The sequence below is a fragment of the Equus caballus genome, chromosome 20 (genome assembly GCF_041296265.1).
Source record: "Equus caballus isolate H_3958 breed thoroughbred chromosome 20, TB-T2T, whole genome shotgun sequence".
Classification (NCBI taxonomy): Eukaryota; Metazoa; Chordata; class Mammalia; order Perissodactyla; family Equidae; genus Equus; species Equus caballus.
The window spans coordinates 12,383,301-12,405,728 of NC_091703.1; the positions used below are offsets into that span (position 1 = coordinate 12,383,301).

At 41.2% G+C, this 22,428-nt stretch overlaps 1 protein-coding gene across 1 annotated transcript in view; it reads left to right on the plus strand.

Moving 5' to 3' along the window:
* The window catches only part of SYCP2L (synaptonemal complex protein 2 like), a 97,682-nt gene extending 82,159 nt beyond the window's left edge, over nt 1-15,523 (plus strand). Inside the window, 7 exon segments of the mRNA XM_023624503.2 lie at nt 1,688-1,789; nt 2,821-2,927; nt 3,807-3,898; nt 5,673-5,772; nt 5,868-5,926; nt 8,419-8,481; nt 14,963-15,523. Coding sequence (XP_023480271.1) covers nt 1,688-1,789; nt 2,821-2,927; nt 3,807-3,898; nt 5,673-5,772; nt 5,868-5,926; nt 8,419-8,443 — 485 coding nt within the window. The 3' untranslated portion in view covers nt 8,444-8,481; nt 14,963-15,523.
* The last annotated feature ends 6,905 nt before the right edge of the window (nt 15,524-22,428 follow it).

Consider the following 22,428-nt stretch of genomic DNA (forward strand, 5'->3'; position numbering starts at 1 on the left):
TGTTAATGTAGTAGGTATTTGGGTCCCTAAAGTTTTTGATATGCTTCTATCTCTACCCTCACTGCTCATGTAAGATAATTAGAATAAATTCTTATTTATTTTACAAGGTTCTTTTTCTGGATGTAAAGTGTCCTGTTTCAGGGGAGCTTGGATATTCTGCAGCATTCATTCAATGAATGTCTATTGAATGTCTCCTACAGTCCAGGCTCTTTTCTAGTGCTGGATGTTCTAGTGAACAAAACAAACAAAATGCCTGCCCTCGCTGGGGCTTCCCTTCTAGTAGGGGAGACAGATAATACACAATAAAAGTAAAACATGTAGTATGTTATATTGTGATAAAGGCTGGGAAAAAATTTATCAAGGAAGGGGATTTAAAATGAGAATAGTATTGAAATGTTAGGTTGGATGGCCAGAGGAAAGCGTAGTGCAGATATATGGGGGGAAGATTCAAGGCAGAGTAACAGCAAGTGCAAAGGGCTTGAGGTGAGCATGTGCCTGGGGTGTCTGAGAAACCACAAGGAGACCAGGGTAGAGGAGCTGAGAAACTTGCCTCTGCTTCTCCGCTGTCTGCCAACCATATTGTACAGCTCCTCACATGTAGTAACATCAAATATTCATTGAGTGAATTAATGAAATTGGCTTCCAGAACTTTCAGAGGGAAAATCAACAGTGACTAGCTAGATATGTGAGGAGAGGGTGAAAAGTGAGATGGCTTCATGGCTAAGCTGTGTATGGTGGGGAAGAAAGAGTGGTTTGGGTGGGGAGGAAAAGCAAAGAGTAGGTTTTGAGATGGAGACATTGAGTAGGCAGTTGGAAACACAAGTTTGCCACTTAAGAAAGCTCAGGCAAGAGAGAGATTTGGGAGGTGACAGTTGAAGATACGGGACTGATGAGATCCTCCAAGGAGGTGGCCTTGGACAGGGTCACGGTGTGGGAAAGCAGAAAGAGGTGTGGGTTCATTCTGTAGGCAGGACCTCAGGCCTTGATGATGGAAGAGAAGTGGATGGTGAAGAAAAGCAGGAGTTGAGCCTAATGCTAGTGCTCGATTGACAATGGTGGTGCCATTGATGAGACTGGGTGCCAGATGGGGCAAGGACATGTTTGGGGTGAAAGTGAATATCACAATAGAAAATATTTAGTAAATGCCAAATTGGGAAGAGGGCCTGTATTTAAATCTCGTAAGCTGAGGCTCTCAAAGTCACCTGGGCTAGGGAGAAGCCAAGCAGACCTCATTTATGAGGTAGCCCTCAGTACAGCACAGAAGCTCCAGTGTCACCAGCAGATGGCGCACTCCACCAGGTGATCCATGAGCTTCCAAAGGCTCGTCTGCTGGGAAACCTTGCTACCTTGCCATTCATCCTGGAGCCCTGGAAGTGTTTTTGATGCCTCCCATTGCTGCTTTTCGTTCGGAATCCGTCTGTACCATGCTAAGCAGAGCGTTCCTAACTGTTACAGAGCTCGTCAAAGGGATGCCTGTTCCCGTGTGTCCTCTTTCAGAGACTTAGTGCTTTGATACTTGTGCTGTTCTTAGTCAACGTGCCAAATGATATGTAATTGGCAACAGGCAGGGAACAAGTTTCATTTGCTGCTGATCAAGGTTAGATATTAACTGGTGACAAGAGGACAAGATAAATTTGGGACAAAAGGAACGTGTGTGTGGTTATTAATGTGCTGTGTCTGCCTTTAGACATATCAGATGATAGTTTTGCTAAGTGGAAACAGTCAAAATTGGAAGAAGATGATGTTCCAGGCTCCCTTTCCTCAGTGACAGAAGAAGCAGACTTGGCAGGTAACATTATGCACCCAGCCAGCCATTCAAGCAAGAGTGTGACAAATGTGTAAGCACTGAGAGTACCAGTGTGAATTACAGGAGAGTTATAGTTTTAAGATCATAGTCGATACAGACCTAAAGACTAAGCATTTTGTCTTCTTGGAGACAAGTAAATTTTTGCGCAAATTATAGATAAAAGCAAGCACCATCTCCTTCTGGCATTCTGATTTCTGCATCTTAACTCTTTATGGCAAGTGTCAGAGTCTAAGGGTTCTTATAAGTCTCTGCTTTAGTTGATAGTTATTAACTACATTTTCATGTTAGAAATATCCACTCTATACCAATGAAGGAGAATGATTTGAAATATCTGCCTATGTGGGGTTGGCCTTCTGGATGAGTGACCCACTGTGTTTTGAAACAGAAGGTTCCAAGAAGGCAAATTTGGAAGCCCAGAGATGGTAGAGGGTGGTGGTTAAGAGCCGGTCGGCCTGGTTCCAGTTCTGGAACTGTTGGTTTTAGCTTGCACAAGTTATGTGATTTCCCTAAGTGTGGACAAAAATAGTGCCTACCGCACACAGGTTTTGTGAGGATTACATGAGTTTATACATGCAAATCCCTTAGAATGGAGCCAGAAAGCATAAAACTTCTGGCACCCGGAAGCTCTTATGCTAGTTGTGCCACCATAGACATGCCCTACCCATTGTGTCCTCCTTGAAGTCTCTTACAACACCTCAGCCTGCTTCTTAGACAAATGTCAGCTGCTCTGATTTAAAGTCCTGGAAAGTTTTGGATGGAATGAGCACTTGCCAGAGAGTGAGGTTTGATGGGACGCAGCATAAAGCACCTGCCACGAGGACCCTTGGCTCAAGCTGGCCTGGTCAGTCATGGCCAGACTCAGCCATGCTGCAGTCACAGCCAGGCAGCCGATGGGGCTTCCATGGATCATATGTGTGCTTCTGAGTCTCCATCCCCTGGGCAGATGATGGACTCGGCACATCGACTTCAAGCACTTTGTTAGTTTTACTTAATGTTCTGTTTTTGTTGTTCAGAAGGCATTTCTACTCCATCCCTAGAAGTTGTGCTAGAGAACTTGAATGATTCTTCCATTATCACAACCTTTGAAAACTTCACTAGAGAACTGAAAAGACAGTACGAGGTAATGGTCTACTGAGAATGAAAAGCTAGCTTGTTATGAGTTTAAAGTAACAAGCTCGTATTATTCATTAGTACCATTGTTATCCTTCGTATGTGAAGGTGCTTCTGAGTCTCTGGGGAAGTATATTTGTCTTAGCTGTGGTCACTGATTTTAGTGCCTTTGCGAATCGTAGTTTGTATTTATCATACAGCTATTCAGTGTCGATTTGCTACAGTGGGACCAGATGGATCTATATGGAAATCAGACTTGTGGTTTGGTTTCGTTGATAGGATTCTCAAACAATTGAACTACCAGGGAGCAATGATCAGGTCACAGTGATAAACAAGGAGGAAGGGGGAGAAGCGACCGTGTAGATAAGACAAAATGGACAAAGATGGAGGTGGTCAGTTGAGTAGTGGCAGATCTGAGACACTGCACATACAGGCTGTCCCCAAACCTCGTCTACAAAATAAACCTTGGAACTATTTCAATCCTCTCCTTTTTTTGTCCTATTGTTTATAAATCCGTAATGAGTTACTTATTGAGAAAAGTATTTTACCCTAACATACATTCATTTAACTAACTTGGAAGATCTCCAAAATCTGATCTTATTTTCTGCAACACTAATGGAAGCGAATTTATAATGGAAACTTGTTTGTGATATTCAGTCTGTATATTGATTGCATGGATGTAAGTTTTCCTATTTTAGCTTATTGTTCTTCACTAGTACTAAACCTGAGATAATACATGCCAGTGTGTGGCATAGGGCCTCATCACAGTTCTCTAGTGATAATGTTTGCTATGAATATTGCATGCTGGCAGCATTTTTTTAATACAAGGTCTGCACTCGATTTATGGAGTTATGTTTAATGTGATTATTTTGTTGTTGTTATGGTTTAGTTAAGGTACAGAAGGAGTCTACTTCATTCAAAAAATGTAAAGCAAGCACCGGATTGCCTAATGAAACTTTTAAACCAGATACATCAGTGCAGGTAAGTGGGTTTCAAAACAAGTTCATGGAAGCTCACAAGCACTGTTTGTCTCATGACCACTGGGCTGGGGCCGCGAGGAGTTGAAGCCTGAGCACATGTGAGGTTTCATACATCGCTTAACCCTTCCAGAGTTCTGGTTCTTCACTCATACAATGAGTGATTGAACTAAATGCCCTCCTTAAGCCTCTTCATGGTCTACCATTGTTATGATCCTAAAATACTACCCTTAAAAAATTCATAGTCCCAATGTGAAGACAGGGCAAGCATGGATATATCTATATATCTATATTAAAGAAATACTGCATAAATGATATGTGGTGTATACATATGTGGTATATAAATGATATTGGGATATCATCCAGTGAAATTCTGATACGTGCTACAACATAGATGAACTTTGAGGACGTCATGGTATGTGGAATAAGCTAGATATAAAAGGACAAGTATTATATGATTCTACTTATATGAGGTTCCTAGAATAGGCAAATTCATAGAGGTGGGACATAGACTAGAGGTTTACCAGGGGTCGAGGGAGTGGGAAATGGGAAGCTGATATTTAATCAGTATAGCGTTTCTGTTTGGGATGCTGGAAAAATTCTAGAAATGGATGGCAGGGAACGTTGCATAACATTGTGAATAAACTTAATGCCACTAAGTTGTACACTTAAAAATAGGTAAAAGGATAAATCTTATGTGTATGTTGCCACAATAAAAAAAATGCTACACATCCATGCACACGCACCCCTGTGACCATGTAGCAAGAAGTACAAAGGAGCCAGGATTTGAGAGAGATGTGAAGGGTGGGAAAGGAGAGTGGAGAGATGGGTTTCTGTAGTGATCACGGGTAATTGAGAGCGATTCCAATGGAAGTTCTTCTGGAGTGAGGTTTTGGAAACAAAGCTTTGAATAGTGTAAGGAAGATGAGTATAGAGATTGATCTTGTGGGAGAGAATGGCCTGTAAATGAAGGCGGGAAGAAGACGATGGCAGGTCAGTTTGCTTAACAGAAGAAGAAAGTTTCTTAGGGCATAATATATCATGTGAACAGAAATTTATAATTTTTTTCAAACTTTTATGCACGCAATGTCATTTGACTCTCAAAACAAACCCGTGAAGGACTTTGGACTTGTGGAATGCCCATTATCTTTCAGAGGGCATACATTCATCCATCTTTTCATTCAGCAAGTGGACACTGGGCAGCGCTGGGTACAAGTCCTGTGCTAAGTAGGGGAGAGCAGTGTGAAGAAGGTCTCGGAGCTTCTTGCCTTCAGGGGACTTCCAGCCTAATGGAAAAGACAGATGATAAGCAAGCAGACAAATAAGCAGTCTCTATGGTGGTTAGATACAGAATAGCAACTGTTAGAAATTTCAGGACTAAAACGTTTAGGTGGAAAAAGAGTTCATTAGCCAATTTCAGCTTCAGGGTCAGCGGAAGGCAGGGAGCAGTGGGGAGCCGTGGTTGGTGTAGTGGCTTCTGGCCCAGGTCTGGCTTCAGTGTCTTCTTTCCTGGAGTCATCTCTGCTTCGCTCTGCTAAGTATGATTTTGAAATACCAGCTTCCTCCGGGCTTCTGGTGAAAGGCGAAATCAAAGTTTGCATAGTTAAGTTTCTAGGGGTGAGGGTGGGCAGGCAGGAGGGGAAGAGATGAGAAGAGAGATGTGTATTCTTAAAAGAAGAAATGTATAGAGAAGAATATGAAGTACTCTTGCGATAAGAGAGTGTCTTTTGTCGCATCCAGGCAGACCCAGTAAAATTTGTTGCTTATATGTTTATCAGACTGAATAAACTAGAGCAGTTTCGCACTTTTGTTCTTCAAGAGCTGAGCAACCTTGAGGAGGCTATTCAGGATCTGAAACACCTTGAGAAGGACGTTCTGGTAAGTTCTTTTTGTTTGTAACATTCTCAGTGACTTAGGATAGAATGCCAGGGTAGAATAACTGCTAACTACTTAAATCTTTTGTTCCGTTTTAGGAATTTTGTAGGAAACAGTCTGACGATCTGAAATCATTCTGTGATCTGCAAGTGTTGAGGTATTTTTTTAAGATTCTTTCTAGAAGTATCTTAGTTGAAGTATGAGGTAATGCTTTGGCTGGAATATGGGTAGTTGATTTTGGTAAAACTTTGCCAAAGTAGCTAAATAGCTACATCTTTTCAAAACAGCCAGTTCTGTGGCACTCCCTGAGCGTAGAGTGTGGCTTATGATATCAATCTAGAAGTGTACCTTTTGAGAAAAACAGACAGGATCATCCAAACTTCAGTGCTTTTGATCCAAATTGTTTTATTTTTAAAAAATATTTTAAAAATTAAAATGAGTAGATTTTGAGGAAAATATTGAGATTTCTGAGTATAGTTGATTTGCAGTTATATACTGAATCGTGTTCTTGATAGGATATAGTCCATATATATATATATTTTAAATACATATACATATTTTTAAACAACAATTGGGTTTATCCTGCTACGCATTGCTCGCACGGTGATCACTCAGTACACTCTGAGGCTGCTGCTTCTGTCCATTTGGAACATCGTCCCGCTCTCTGGAGTGTGGGGAGTGGGGAGATGGAGAGTGGGGCCCTTCGTGCCTCTGCTTCTGCCCTGGGAGAAATTCTAGTGTTTGCTTTCTGCTTGAGCAATCAAAAGGAATTCCTATATAAATGTGTAATAGCAAAGCTTTATCCACCTGTTGAGAATCAGCTTCTATCACAGAAATCTAAGTCAAATCATTTTAGGAAGGATTTAATTCTGATCACACTAGATATTTCAAACAACAAAAAGTTTTAAAATACGAGTTATCCATCCTTCTGTTACTCCAGTTAACGCGATAAAAAATAATGACAGTATGAGCTATTGATTTTCAAAATTCTTTCATAAACACATCTCCCTCCATGTGCCATTGTCCATGATTAAACTTGGTGTCCTTTAAAACCTCTTCACTGAATGCCCATGGTTGAATGTAAACGGTTCTCAAACTTCTCGGAATTCGGATCTCTTAACGGTTTGGAAATTTATTGAGGCTCCTCAAAGAGCTTTTGCTTTATGAGTCATATCTGAATATTTTCCATGTTAAAAATTGAGACTGAGATTTAAAAAATATATTTACTTAAAAATAACGGAAATAAACCTTTACATATTGTTACAAATAATATTTTTATGAAAAAATAACCAGACTTTTCAAAACAAGGAATATGTGAGAAGAGTAGCATTGTTTTATTCTTTTGTAAATCTCTTTAATATCTGACTTAACAGAAGACAGCTGCATTCTCATAGCCACTTCTGAATTCAGTCAGTTGGGATATCACATGCCACACAGCCTCTGGAAAACTCCGCTATATATTTGTGAAAGAGTAAGAATGAAAAAGACAAATAATGTCTTAGGATATTACTATTATTACCAAAATAGTTTTAACCTCACAGAACCTTTGAAGCTTAGTTTTCTTAGGGGTCCCCAAGGAAAGGGGTCACTTAGGGGTCCCAAAGGTTCACACTTTGAGAACTGCTGATATAAAGCAGTGCTGTAGTAAGCATTAGAGGTTATACTCACTGGTCTTCTGAAACCTGGAGAATTCACTTATTTTGACTAAACCCCAGCTTTTAGACAACTGTCTCTTCAGTTCATACAGATTATATTGTAGAATATTAATTATTATTTGCGTTCATCTCCCTTGAGAACAGGCCACTGTGTGAATTTAGAATACCTCAAAGAATGCAAGTTGCAGGGGCTGGCCCTGTGGCCCAGTGGTTAAATTCGTGTGCTCTGCTTTGGTGGCCTGGGGTTCTCAGTTCGGATCCTGGGCGTGAACCTAGCACTGCTCCTCAAGCCATGCTGAAGCGACGTCCCACATAGCAGAACTAGAAAGACCTACAACTATGTACTGGGGCTTTGGGGAGGGAAAAAGAAAAAAAGAATGCAAATTGCTTCTAAACATATATCCCTCAGCGTTTTGCATTTGGTCTCCTCTCTTCCAAACACCTGAGGAAACCACTGTGTGGCCTGCAGGTGAGAGATGATGGTGATGCTCTCAGCTCACACTGGGTGCTTCCTGGGCGCCAGCTCTGGGCAAAGTGCTTGAAGTGCTTGTGAGAATTAGGTTAATTAGCTTGGTTGAGATCCAGTATCTGGATCTGGTTGAGACCCAGTGTCTCTCCTTTTGTCGTGTTTGCACATCGATGATGACTTTACATATTTTTCTGGGGCGATGAGAAGGACATCCCTCAGACTATATTGTTTCAGCCCCTAGCATAGTGCTACAGAGAGTAGCGATTCAATGCTTTGAGTTGTAGTCATGAAATACGTCTACATGTGTTGTGGGCTAATGATATTGACAGAGACAATGCATAAACTAGAATCAAGTGAAAATGTTAATCTCTTATGTTGATATCCTGAATTGGCCATTGACCTTCTTGGCTAACATCCAGTAATGATCTATGAAATAACTTTATGGTATATGTATGTACGTATACAAGTATTCTTATTTTTAAATTGCCTAATGTGAATATAATGCAATGGACCAATTTCTTCCAGGCTTAATCCCATTCAGCCTTCATGAGGAAAACCAAAGCCCAGTTTTATTATCGCATTCCTGGGGTACGTACAAAGGTTTGCTTTGTTCAGTCGATGTGAACTGGAGTAGGGGAAGCAAGCACTAAAAAATGCTCTTACACTTTGTCTATATTGCGTCTTTTCCACTGAGTTTCCTCCTCTTTCATAATATCTCCCATCCTAGAAATTATCCTTTTGGATCCGGGTCATTCATTCAGTCAGTAAATATTTATAATTAAGGCTTGCTCTGCATCAAGCACTAGGCTAAAGATGGAGATACAAAGGTTAACACACAGAGATGTTCCTGCCCCCATTAAGAATAAATTCCTTTAAGGAAGACAAAAAAAGACAAGTAAGCAAATAAAATAATCACAAGTTTACTGAGTGCTTTGAGGGATGCTAACAAGGTGCTTTGGCAGAGAGCAATGGTACGAAGTGTCAGTTTCAGATAGGGTGGTCATCAAAGGTCTGTCTGAGGAAGTAACATTTAGGATGGGGTTTCAAGAACAGGGAGGTACGAGACTTGTGAACAGTTTAAAGCAATAGGATGGGGCAGGGAAGAACCTGACATCGTTGAGGAATCAAAGTTCTTGGATCACAGTGGTGTAAGGGGAACAGTTACCTGAAATGAAGTTGGCAGCATGGCCGACTCTCACTGAGGTAAAGCCTCATTGACCACGTTGAGGAGTTTGAATTTCATACTAAGAGTGAAGGAAAATATGCATGGGTTTTGAGCAAAGGCATTGGGGGTGAGGGTAATATAATCTGATTTATATTGCAAAACAGTAATTCTAACTGCTCTGTTGAGAACTGATTGGAGAAGTGAAGAATAGACGAGGAAGGCTCGACTGGAGGGCTTTGCAGATGGCGAGAAAGGGAGAGACTCCAGATACGTTCTGGAGCTAGAATTAATAACTTACAGACAGATGGAAGCCATAGGTGAAGGAAGGAGAAATAAGGGGACTCCTGGGTTTGTGTCTTTTAGCAACTAGGTGGATGGTGTTGCCAAGTAGAGAATAGGGAAGATTTGGGGTGAGAGAATGTGTGGGTCAAGAAGAAACTAGAGTTCATTGTTAACATTCTAACCTTCAAATGTCTATGACATCCAAGTTTTGATGAGAACCTGGAATAATGGACAATTTTCCAGGAAAACACAGTTTAATGAAATGGATTCTTGAATAGATGGGAAAACTTAGGCAAATATTCATAGAAGAAATAGAGAAAGTTGATTAAGAACTATCATACAAGCAAGTATAGACCCAGATTACATCACAGAGGAATTCTACTTGTCCTTTAAAGAAGGATAACTTGAGTGGTCTTGACTAACTAGGACTAAAGGGTAACTTTAGTACTATTCCAGCATATAGAAGAAGAATAAAAATTCCAAGTTGTGTTTATGAATCTTGCGTTGCAATACCAAAACCCAACAAAAATTGCACAGAGAACCATAGAACAATCTCACTTAACAAAGGCAAAATTCTAAGTAAAATATTGGCAAACATAATTTAGCAGCTTATTAAAGGAATAGTATGTCATGACGAAGTGAGATTTATTCCAGGAATACAAAGATGGTTTGATATTAGGGAATCTAATAGTGCATTAATTGCTAACAGATGTAGGAGAAAAATCATTATGATTCTCTCCATGTATTTCAAAAAGCATTTGAAAAGAATTCTACATCTGTTTTTTGAATTTTTATAAAACCTAGTAAAATAGTAATAACTAGATATTCTTTAGTAGGATAAATCTCAGTCAAAGGTCAGTATTATGCTTAAAGAAGAAACTCTAGGTGCATTATTACCAAAATAAAGACCAATGGATGGGGAGCTTCAATAACATAGAGGTGTCAATTCTCACATGATGAAGAGCAGAGCAGAGGAAGCAAGCTCTCTATGATAAGGGCGCTCATCCCATTCATGTGGGCTCCACTCTCATGATCTCATTTAATCCTAATTACTTCCCAAAGGCTCTACTTCTTGATACCATCACATGGAGGGTGGGTAGAGTTTCAGCATGTGAGGTTTTGGGGGGACACAAACATTCAGTCTGTAACATGAAGTTAAAGGATTGACAGTCTCTGTGGGGTCAAAAGTTGTGACAGTGGAGGTAGGAAAGCAAGTAGCTTGGAAAAGCCAGGAAGGTGAGGTCAGAAAGTGGAATGTTGAAAATCAAGATTTCAGAGGTGGGAAGTCTGTGTTGACGAAGAAGTCTGAGAGTGCATGGCTGTGGTGAAATTGAAGAAAATGCTGTGGGAGGTGAGAGTTGGAGAACTGAGAAGCCCGAACATGAAGATAGGTGTCTCCTGACAGTGTTTCAGTGACTACCAAGGCTGACAGGAACCAGGGCTGGGTGAACAGAGGAGCCATAAAGTTGATGGATGCACAGTTCGGACGGATGGCGTAAATGTCAGCAGGGAAGTTTCTACAGGAGAGGGAGTAATGATCTGCGTGTGGCAGTGGGGAGCAAAGAGAATCCCTGCTCCTCCACCTGACCATGAAGTAAAGGGATAGCAGAGAAAAAGTGTTCAATTGAGAGAGGGTGTAAGGACAGGTGGTGCCCTAGGAAGTCAGCCACATTTTAGTTAAAAGAAGGAGGCACGGAGATATTTTCTTCCAAGAAGAGGCTGAGGATATCAGGGAGTTTGTTGCTGACAGACTGAGTTGTAGGGGCTGGAGAGGAAGCCCTTGGTTGGCGAAGGGTAGTTGACTGGGGCAGAAGAGGAGACGTATAACCAGCATTAGGCGAGAATGCGGACAATAACAGCTGTCTTTTTGGTGATTACTAAGGCAAAGAGGGATTTGAGACCGGGTGGGATTGACTCAGAGATTTTTAAAGAAGGAGTTTATGGAATTATCACTGTGAACCCTAATGCTTCCCTGGATGGCCCAGTAGCTCGTGGGTCTACCATTCCATGAACTTTGTGGCAGAGTGGTGAGGCCCACAGAGTAAATAAATAAGGAATGTGCAGAACAACCACCAACTCCTCTGTTCTTGGACCCAGTCACTCTAGGGACAGCCACCATCCCACCCAGTTGGATTCTTTGAATACTCTTTTGTTCATTCTCACAGCATTTAATAATGGGGCTTTTTACACAGATACCAACTCTGAGGTTTTCTTCAATCTAGAGGTCTGAATTAAATTCCCTAAGCGGACCATGTCCAAATACATTTTTATAAGAATGCAATTCCATTTACCTCAAAGAATATAGTAATTATTTTTTAAGAACATGTGTTTTGTTTTATTTTATTTGAGAATAAATGAAGTGGGTGATTTTTTTAAAACTCCTTCCATGTCCAAAATTGTACTTTGTGATTTTTGACCTGGCAATTCCACTTCTAGGAGATTATCTTAAAGATAAAATAGGACTGTGCAAAGATATGTACAATGATATGCATTACAAACAATTCTAAGGGGGAGATACTGGAAAGTGCCTGATTGCCCAGCTAGTGTTTGGTTAAATAGATTGATACATCTATATGATATCCCATGTAGCCATTAAAAAGAGTGATTTAGATTATACTAATTGACTTGGGAAGACATTTAATAGTAAAAAGTAAAAACTTGTTGCAAAGCAGCATATATAACATGATCCCGTTTGTTTTGAATATTAGATGGGGATGTATATGTTCATTCACTCAATGAACTGTTGAGTCTGTTAGCTGCCAAGTGCTGTCTTAGATGCTGGGAGTAGAACAATACCCAGGAGGTCCTGGACCTTACAGAGTGTACATTCTAGTAGGATAAACAGATGGTAAACAAGTAAACAGATAAGAATTCATCTTAGTGGTAAGTACTAAGAAGGAGAAAGTGTGATGAAGGAGAGACTCATAGTGTGGAAGGAGGAGGGTCAAAATCAAACCTTTCAAAGGAAGTGACATTTGAGCTAAAACTTGACGGGTGAGATGGAGCCAGTGGTGGGGAGAATGGGGGAAGAGCATTTCGGAGGGAATGTCGAAGACAGATGTCTGAGGCTATAAGCCACTTAGTATGTTGTAGAAATTCATAGAGAGCCAAACAAAAGGAGTGAGGGTGGAGTAGCATATGATGAGGTTAGAAGGATGGCGTATGGTGGTGTGGTCATCTAGGGTCTTACCAGCCATGGTGAGGAGATTGGATTTTAGTCTAATTGCGGTGAAAGAGGCAATAGTAAAGGACTCTTCTCCAGGTTGTGTGTGTGTGTGTGTGTGTGTGTGTGTGTGTGTGTGTTGGGCTGTGGAATGGGAGGATGTGGGTAGTGGGGATGGAGTTGGAAGGGTTGCTGATTATATGGTGGATTATATCAGGCAGGTGGGGAAACAGTAGGATTAAGGATAACTTCCAGATTTGGGGCTTGAGCAGCTAGGTGGAAATTGGTGTCATTTAAGGAGATAGTGAAGATTGAGAAAGGTCCAGTTTCGTTGGTAGGGGAAGACGGCGGATGTGGATAGATATTAAAAGTTTGATTTGGGACATACATTTGATTTTTGATTTCAACATCTGAATGGAGTTCTCAAGTGAGCACTGGAGACTCAAGACTGAAACTCATGGCAGAGGGCTCAGCATGAGACTGACTGAGTTGACTTAGGGACTAAGTATAGAGAGAAGACATGCCAGGACAGAATTCTTGGGCTGCTCCAACATGTTGATGAGGAAGAGTTGTCCAATGAGATAACAAGGACGGGGAGGTGTCACAGAAGATGCAAGTTGGTGTGTATGTATGTCCAAGTATACATAGTAAGAGGTCTAGATTCTAGAAGATATTCATCAAATGTCAACTGTGGTTATTTCTGTGTGGTGACATTTTAGTGAATTTACTGTCTATCTTAGGCTGTTCTGTACTTTTAGCATAATATTTATAGAGAGTTAAATTTGTCCCCTCTCCCTAACCCTCCCTTCTCTCTATGATCCAGAGATAACTGTCTCTTTACAGTTTGGTATATTCTTCCAGACATTTTGTCTATGCTTATAGAAAATGCATACATCTGTCTGCATAAATATACGTATGTGTATTTTTAAGTAACATAAATGATATACTAAATATTACATATATTGTTCTTGCTTTGTTCTCTCAACAAGAAAAGTAGGATTCCTTTGTAAGTCAATAATAAGGATCTGCTTACGTTGTTTAATAACCGCACAATACTTTAGGTTATGGGCATGCTAGAACTTACACATTCAATTCCCTGTTGATAAACATCCAGACTATTTTAACGTACTATTACAAATAAATCTTTAGTGAACACCCTTCTATATATATCTTGAGTGACTTTCCTTATCAGGAAAAAGTTACTATTTTCTTTTGGGGAAACAAAAATAACAACAAATCTCCAAATCAAAATAGTACTAAAAGAGGATATGGAAAAAAGACTAATCTGGGCTAAGAATATTAGAGTAATTCCCAGCCCTAATGGATAATTGGATCAAATGTGAATTAAATGTACATGTTACAGTTGGTCACATGTAACAGAAATCAGACTCAGGCAGCTAAGCCAAACAAGGGTTTGATTTATCTTCCATAAGCAGCAGCCCGAGGAAGGTTATCCAGGGCTGGAGCAGCAGCTTGGAGCGGTCATTAGGGACACGGGTTCTTTTAGCCTCTTGCTCTGCCATCCTCCCTGTAGCTTTGAGATTTATAGCCACAGACTGTCTGCTCTACTTCTAGGCATCTCTTCTACGCTCCAGGCGGAAAAGAGGGCATAAATAAAAGGTAAAAGATGTATGCCAGTAGAATCTATTTCTCTTCCTTTTTTAAATTAGGGAAACAGTTTTCGTGAAGCCCAAACCAATAGACTTTTGTCTCCATCTTACCGCCCATAACTGAGTCACACGGCCCTCCCTAGTTACAAGGGGAACTGGGGTGGCAAGAATTTGAGCATGCTACTGTGCTCCCAAAAGTGGGGTTCTGTCAATAAGGAAGAAGGGGAGAATAGATGCTGGGTAGGTTACTAGTGATGTCTATCATGCCTGAATGCAATTACATGTGCTGAACACAGAAAAAATAGAGAAATAACTTAAATGGCCCGGGTGATTCTGTCTGCCGTTCTTCTCAATGAGCATGCGCCCCAGTGTTTGCATTAGAGTGGGAGAATCTTTTCCTGCGTTGATACCAGCCCCTACCTACCCATTGTTTTATGAGCATTGAATTGGGCTGAATGCCAGTCTGGTTATTAATGTCATGCATTTTTCACACAGCATGTCCCCAAAAGCCAGCCCAGCCACTTCCTCTGGTACTCCACCCAAGAAATAGCTGTCTTTTCTCCAACATTGGAGGAAAAAATAAACTACTGTGTTAGACTGTTGGGACATGGCATGTATGTCTTCAGAGTGGCTCGTGTTTAAGAGGTTTGTGAGGGTGGTTTAGATTCGAGCCAGTTTTCATTCAGTGCACTGACTTTAGGTCCCAGTGGCCACGTGAGATGCAACTTCACTGGACGTCTGAGTTGATAAAAAGGAGTGATATTCATATATTGGTTCCCTGAGTTCTGAGGGACCGAGAGGGGCATAGTTCAGGCTCGACTAACTCCTCCTCTTTTCCCTTCCCACCAGTCTGAGCTGCCTGAGGATGAAGATGGCTCGGCCACACAAGCGGTGCACCGGTGCTCTGTGCTCATGCATTTTGCTCACTCAGGATGGAGTCCCTGAGAGCTGCAGAGTTGGAACAGAAGATGTTGTTAGTTTGCAGTTGTGTTCTTATCCATTTGTTCACAAAAGTTAACCCTTTGCATTAAAATTTGGTCAGAAAATGGGAAGTTAAGGGACTTTAGCAACTTGGAGTAGTGTTGCTTTTTTCTTTTTAATGGTTTTAAAAGTAAAATTGATTTTTATTTGACAAGTGTCTTTAAGTTATGTGAAAAAAAAACCACCTTGGCATCTGTATACATACTACTTAGTGTATCTTTTGGAGGGAGAATTTAATTTGAATGTGATGAAAATAGCTCAGATGAAAATGGTGTTGTATTTTGAGATAGTTATTATTTCATTTGATCTGCAAACATTTCTAGTTTCTCTGGCACCTTAACAAATCCTCCAGCTTTAGCAGAGGAGAACTATTCATCATGTGATAATTACTAAATGCTCTAATAAAGTCTGAGCACAGCAAGTTGTGAATACAGTTGAGCGCTTGAATTTATTTGAGAAAAATGAAACCTATGCAATTTAAGGCCATCTACAAAGTAAATTTATGATTGGTTAAGTACAGTTATAGCCTTGACCAAAAACAGTTTATTCATTATATAATGTAACAGTGTAAGTTACATAATATAGCTTATTTATTTTTTTTTAATTTATTTTTTTTTTGGATGTACATCATATTTCGAATTCTGTATACATTACATCGTGTTCACCACCCGAACACTAATTATAGTGCATCCCCTCACATGTGAGCCTAATCACCCCTTTTGCCCTCCCCCTTCCCCCCTTCCCCAAAGGTAACCACCAGTCCAATCTCCAATGCTATGTGTTTGGTCTTTTTTTTTGTCGTTTTTATCTTCTACTTATGAGTGAGAGCATATGGTATTTGACTTTCTCCCTCTGACTTATTTCACTCAGCATAATACCCTCAAGGTCCATCCATGTTGTCACAAATGGCCGGATTTCATTTCTTATGGCTGAGTAGTAGTCCATCGTGTATAAATACCACATCTTCTTTATCCATTCATCCCTTGATGGGCACCTAGGTTGCTTCCATGTCTTGGCTATTGTGTATAATGCCGCAATGAACATAGGGGTGCAAGTATCTTTATGCCTTTGTGTTTTCAAGTTCTTTGGATAAATACCCAGCAGTGGAACAGCTGGATCATATGGTAGATCTATCCTTAATTTTCTGAGGAAACTCCATACTGCTTTCCATAGTGGCTGCACCAGTTTGCACTGCAACCAGCAGTGAACAAGGGTTCCCTTCTCTCTACACCCTCTCCAACATTTGTCGTTTCCTGTCTTGTTAATTATAGCCATTCTGACCGGAGTGAGGTGATACCTCATTGTAGTTTTGATTTGCATTTCCCTGATAGCTAATGATGTTGAGCATCTTTTCATATGCCTGTTGGCCATCCGTATATCTTCTTTGGAGAAATCTCTGTTCAGGTCTTTTGCACATTTTCTAATTGGATTGTTGTTTTTTTTGTTGTTGAGCTGTATGAGTTCTTTGTATATTTTGGATATTAACCCCTTATCTGATATATAGTTTGCAAATATCTTCTCCCAATTGTTAGCTTGTCTTTTTGTTTTGTTAATGGTTTCCTTTGCTGTGCAGAAGGTTTTTAGTTTGATGTAGTCCCATTTGTTCATTTTTTCTTTTGTTTCTTTTGCCCGGTCAGACATGGGACTTGAAAATATGCTGCTCAGACCAATGTCATAGAGTGTACTGCCTATGTTTTCTTCTAGAAGTCTCATAGTTTCGGGTCTTACATTCAAGTCTTTAATCCATTTTGAGTTGATTTTTGTGCATGGTGTAAGGGAATGATCTACTTTCATTCTTTTGCATGTGGCTGTCCAGTTTTCCCAACACCATTTATTGAAGAGACTCTCCTTTCTCCATCTTATGCTCTTGGCTCCCTTGTCGAATATTAGCTGTCCATAAACATGTGGGTGTACTTCTGGGCTCTCAATTTTGTTCCATTGATCTGTGTGTCTGTTTTTGTGCCAGTACCATGCTGTTTGGGTTACTATGGCTTTGTAGTATATTTTGAAATCAGCGAGTGTGATACCTCCAGCTTTGTTCTTTTTTTTCAGGAATCCTTTGGCTATTTGGGGTCTTTTGTTGTTCCATATAAATTTTAGGATTATTTGTTCTACTTCTGTGAAAAACATTGTTGGAACTTTGATAGGGATTGCATTGAATCTATAGATTGCTTTAGGAAGTATGGACATTTTAACAATGTTAATTCTTCTAATCCAAGAGCACGGAATATCTTTCCATTTCTTTGTGTCTTCTTCGATTTCTTTCAACAATGTTTTATAGTTTTCAGTGTACAGATCTTTCACCTCTTTGGTTAAGTTTATTCCTAGGTATTTTATTCTTTTTGTTGCCATTGTACATGGGATTGTATTCTTAATTTCTCTTTCTGCTACTTCGTTGTTAGTGTATAGAAATGCAACCGATTTTTGTACATTGATTTTGTATCCTGCAGCTTGACTGTATTCCTTTATTATTTCTACAAGTTTTTTAGTGGACTCTTTAGGGTTTTCTAGATATAAAATCATGTCATCTGCAAAGAGTGACAGTTTCACTTCTTCTTTTCCAATGTGGATCCCTTTTATTTCTTTTTCTTGCCTGATTGCTCTGGCTAGGACTTCCAATACTATGTTAAATAAGAGTGGTGACAGTGGGCATCCTTGTCTGGTTCCTGTTCTTAGAAGGATAGCTTTCAGTTTTTCTCCATTGAGAATGATATTTGCTGTGGGTTTGTCATATACGCCCTTTATTATGTTGAGGTATTTTCCTTCTATACCCATTTTATTTAGAGTTTTTATCATAAATGGATGCTGTATCTTGTCAAATGCTTTCTCTGCATCTATTGAGATGATCATGTGATTTTTATTCTTCATTTTGTTAATGTGGTGTATCATGTTGATAGATTTGCAGATGTTGAACCATCCCTGCATCCCTGGAATGAAACCCACTTGATCATGATTAATGTGTTGTTGTATTCAATTTGCTAGTATTTTGTTGAAGATTTTTGCATCGATGTTCATCAATGATATTGGCCTGTAATTTTCTTTTTTTGTGTTGTCTTTGTCTGGTTTTGGTATCAGGATAATGTTTGCTTCATAGAAGGAGTTAAGAAGCCTCCCCTCCTCTTCAATTTTTTGGAAGACTTTGAGAAGGATAGGTATTAAGTCTTCTTTGAATGTTTGGTAGAATCCACCAGGGAAGCCATCTGATCCTGGACTTTTATTTTTTGGGAGGTTTTTGATTGCTGTTTCGATCTCCTTACTGGCGATCGGTCTATTCAAATTTTCTACATCTTCTTGGTCCAGTTTTGGAAGGTTGTATGTTTCTAAGAATTTATCCATTTCTTCTAGATTATCCAATTTGTTGGCGTATAGCTTTTCATAGTATTGTCTTATTATCTTTTGTATTTCTGAGGTGTCCATTGTAATCTCTCCTCTTTCATTTCTGATTTTATTTTATTTGAGCCTTCTCTCTTTTTTTCTTGGTGAGTCTAGCTAAGGGTTTGTCAATTTTGTTTATCTTTTCAAAGAACCAGCTCTTGGTTTCATTAATTTTTTCTATTTTTTTAGTCTCTATTTCGTTTATTTCTGCTGTGATTTTTATTATTTCCTTGCTTCTGCTGATTTTGGGCTTTGTTTGTTGTTCTTTTTCCAGTACCTTTAGGTGCGATTTTAGGTTGTCTATTTGGGATTTTTCTTCTTTGTTGAGGTAGGCCTGAATTGTGTAGCTTATTTATTAATAGTTTAATCTGCCTGAAACAGATGTTTACAAACCCAATTTGTCGTCATCTTTTCTTTAGAATTTTTTAATGAGCTGTGTTTTGGTATGTTGTTGTAAGCTTTATAGAGTATAAGAGCACTTATTTTTTATGTCCAAAAGATTTAATTAACCTCATTTAATTTACATATTCCAGTTTAAGGCTCACAATTTCTGGTGACCTGGAGTTGTATGGATTTCAGAACCATTACACTGACTGTCTGCATTGAAGGACATTTCAAGAATGTATGTGGGGGCCGGCCCCGTGGCCGAGTGATTAAGTTCACACACTCTTCTTTGGTAGCCCAGGATTCACCAGTTTGGATCCTGGGTGAAAACCTAGCATGGCTCCTCAAGTCATGCTGTGGCAGTGTCCCATATAGAAAAACTAGAGTAACCTACAACCAGGATATACAACTATGTACTGGGGCTTTGTGGAGGAGAAAAAAAAAATGAGGAAGATTGGCAACAGATGTTAGCTCAGGGCCAATCTTCCTCACAAAAAAAAAAGGAAAAAGTATACCTTAAAAAAAAAATGTATATGACTTCCAGTAACTAGTAAACTTATATCTGAGCATTGTTCTCTCCAAGCCTTGAGTTAGCTCATGGGGTGAATGATAGGTTGCCTAAGAGGTGATCTTAGCTAGGAAGAACTTAGTCTAAAGACATCCAGGTAACTGAAAAATCTCAAAGCTGTGTATGACAAGTGCCATAAATGACATGTAAACTGAGCACCATCAGAGTTGTGAGGAGGGAGAGGTCATTTTGTTGGGGGGCTATCAGGAATGGCTTCCTGGAGGAGAAGTGCCATTTGAGATAGATCTTTAAGGATGGGGAGGGTTTTTCTATGGTTAGCAAAGAGAGACTAACATGAATAAAGGAACGGAGACAGAAAAATGCAGCATTTGTTCAAGGCCATAGTACTATGGAGTATTCGCAGAAATTAAATTTGGCTTGGCCTGAACTGAAGTGCCTTTCCTGGCTTGATTAGAAGGACTTTATCCCACAGGTAAGAAAGAGCCACTGAAGACTTCGTGCGGACTGAGCACAAGGCGGTTTCGGAGGATTACTAGTAGCAGTGTGAAGACGGAGCTCAGTTTACCAGGAGGACGCAACTGCAGTAAAGGCCTGCGCTAGGATAGAGGTTCTGGAAGGAAAGGAGGGGACACGTGGGACAGGTCAGGGCAGGTGTAGGAGCTAATTTTGAGGATGGGTGCGTGTAAGTTGCAAAAACCACCAGCTTGAGATATTGGGGGACATCTCTTTGAAAATATCCCCCAAAAAGTATTTGTCGAACACGTCTTATTCAGCGAATCCTTCCCGAGCCTGGACTGTGTGCCAGGCACTGTGCATGGCACCAAGGGTTCAATGATGATATTGTCCCTGCCCTCAAGGAGCCAGCAGACGGAAGGGACAAATAGTTATGCAAAGAAACATGGAAAACAGCTTGATGACGCTCTGCCAGGTTGAGTGAGAAGAGTGGGTGGGGTGGCGGGACGTGGGCGTGGAGGGGCTCTTGTGGGTCACGTGGAGGAGGACAGAGGGCTGCGCGCCACGGGGGAGCTGATTCAGCGAGCTGAGGAGCAACAGCGCCACAGCTCTCCTCACCCGGACCCTGTTGACTTTGTCCCACCACTGCAGGTCTCTGCCCAGCTCTGGACCACTGCTCTCCTCCTTTTGGACTCCCTCTTATTGGGGAGAGCCCCGAACCCCCCAGCGAACTCTGTTACCACCCTGTGGCCTCAGCCTCGTTGGTCATTTCCGACTTTCCTCTGTGCTCTAACCGTCCATCCTCCGCAGTGGCTCTTCCCAGGATTTTCTTCTATCCTCACCTTCCTTCCCCAGCAGGTTGTGTCCTGGCTTTTGTACTTTTACACGGAAGCCAACGGCATGAAGGCCTCCCAGCTCTTTGCATCCTTCCCCACCCTTCTGTGACAAGGAAGGAGTGAGGCCCATTCTTTCCAAGGTTCAGGGCTCCAGTGAGCTGCTTTCAGGGTGTGAGTTGTTCGAGGCCATAGATGACGATACAGTGATTGAGCAGTGAAGTCCATTCTGAGTATTTTTCCTGTAGAAACAAAGGGACCCAAAGCATCACTTGCCCAGCTGAGGGAGGGGCCTGGCTGCCTGATGCGTACCCTTCCCCTGCAGGTGCATTCAGACTTGCCCTTCAGCTGTTCAACACACACACACACACACACACACACACACACACTCTCAGCTTAGCTCTCCCTTTTAGCAACTGCTGTAGCTGTTCCTTCATATCCCCAGTTTTAGACATTATGTTCATGTGATGTGTTTGGGTTATTTTTGGTTCTCATTCATTGTAAAGCCCCCTGCAATTTGCTGACTGCCTCCCACTGACCAAAACGAAGACCTTTTTCCATAGTTGCCCACCTGACCTCCTTGCAGCATTTGTGTAAATGTTGTCTTTCCTTGGCTTCTGGGACATCACTTTCTCCTCTTTCCCTGGCTGCTTTCTCAGCCCTGTTTCTGGTTAATTCTCTGGGAAATGCTGCCTTTCTCTTTGCTTTCTTGTCTCCCCATCTTCTTCCACGCACCAACAGCTTCCTGAGCCCCAGTGCATTTGCACCTGCCCACTAGACAAGCACCAAGTGGGTGTTGTGCACACACCTCAAACTGAAGGTGTCTGCATCTAGGTCTGCTCCTCTGCTGGCCCTGGCCCGTCCCAGTCCACGGCCTCTCCTGCTGAATTCATGGCATTCCCGTCCACTCCTGTCCGTAAGCTCAGAATCAGTGTTTGACTCTTTCCCCCTTCAAAGTTGTGTGGCATCTCCCAGTAAAATCTCCTCTGTGATCTAGCCTAGATTTTTCCCTAATTCTCTGGGGAAAATGCCGCAACGGTGCCTCTGCCCCTGGCTTCTCCCAGCTCTTCTTTGCCCAGTAACCACAAATGATCTGCCCACGATGCCCGTCTAGCCCACCATTCCCATTCTGAAACTGTGATGGCTCCCTGTTAGTGTGGCTCTCAAGGCTGCACGTGTTCAGCCTCATATTCTACTTCTTGCCCTATACTGAAGCCTCCTCTTTACTACTAGAAGTTTCTAGAATGTGCTGTGACAGCATTGTCATCATGCCTCTCCACAACTATTATTGCTGCTTCTGCTGGAAACAGTCTTCACCCGATTCTCCCTCTAGTGAGCCCCTAAATGTGCTTCCGGGCCCGGCTCCAGTTCTGTTTCCTTACATGAGGTCCTCCCCACCTCCTGCCCCAGGTCCAGTTAACCAGCCCCTCCTCTGGGCTTGCTTAGTGACCTTGCTCATCTCTGACTTCACACACAGCTCACAGTGTGGTAATGGTTGGCTTACACGTCTGTGGCCTGATCCCCGTGTGCTCCTCAAGCCTTGTTCACCTTTGTGCCTTAGCAGAAATCTTAGCAATCTCAGGGATGGGCTCCTTCACGTTGTCAGAAACCAAAGGACAAGAGAATTTTGAGAGAGAGGCTGTTAACCCTTTCCAGTGTCGATGAAGTCAAGAAAGGTAGGAATAGGCCCTGAGTTCTTGGTCATTTTACCAAGGGAGCATGTGATGGTCAATCTTGTGTGTCAGTTTGGCTCGGCTCTG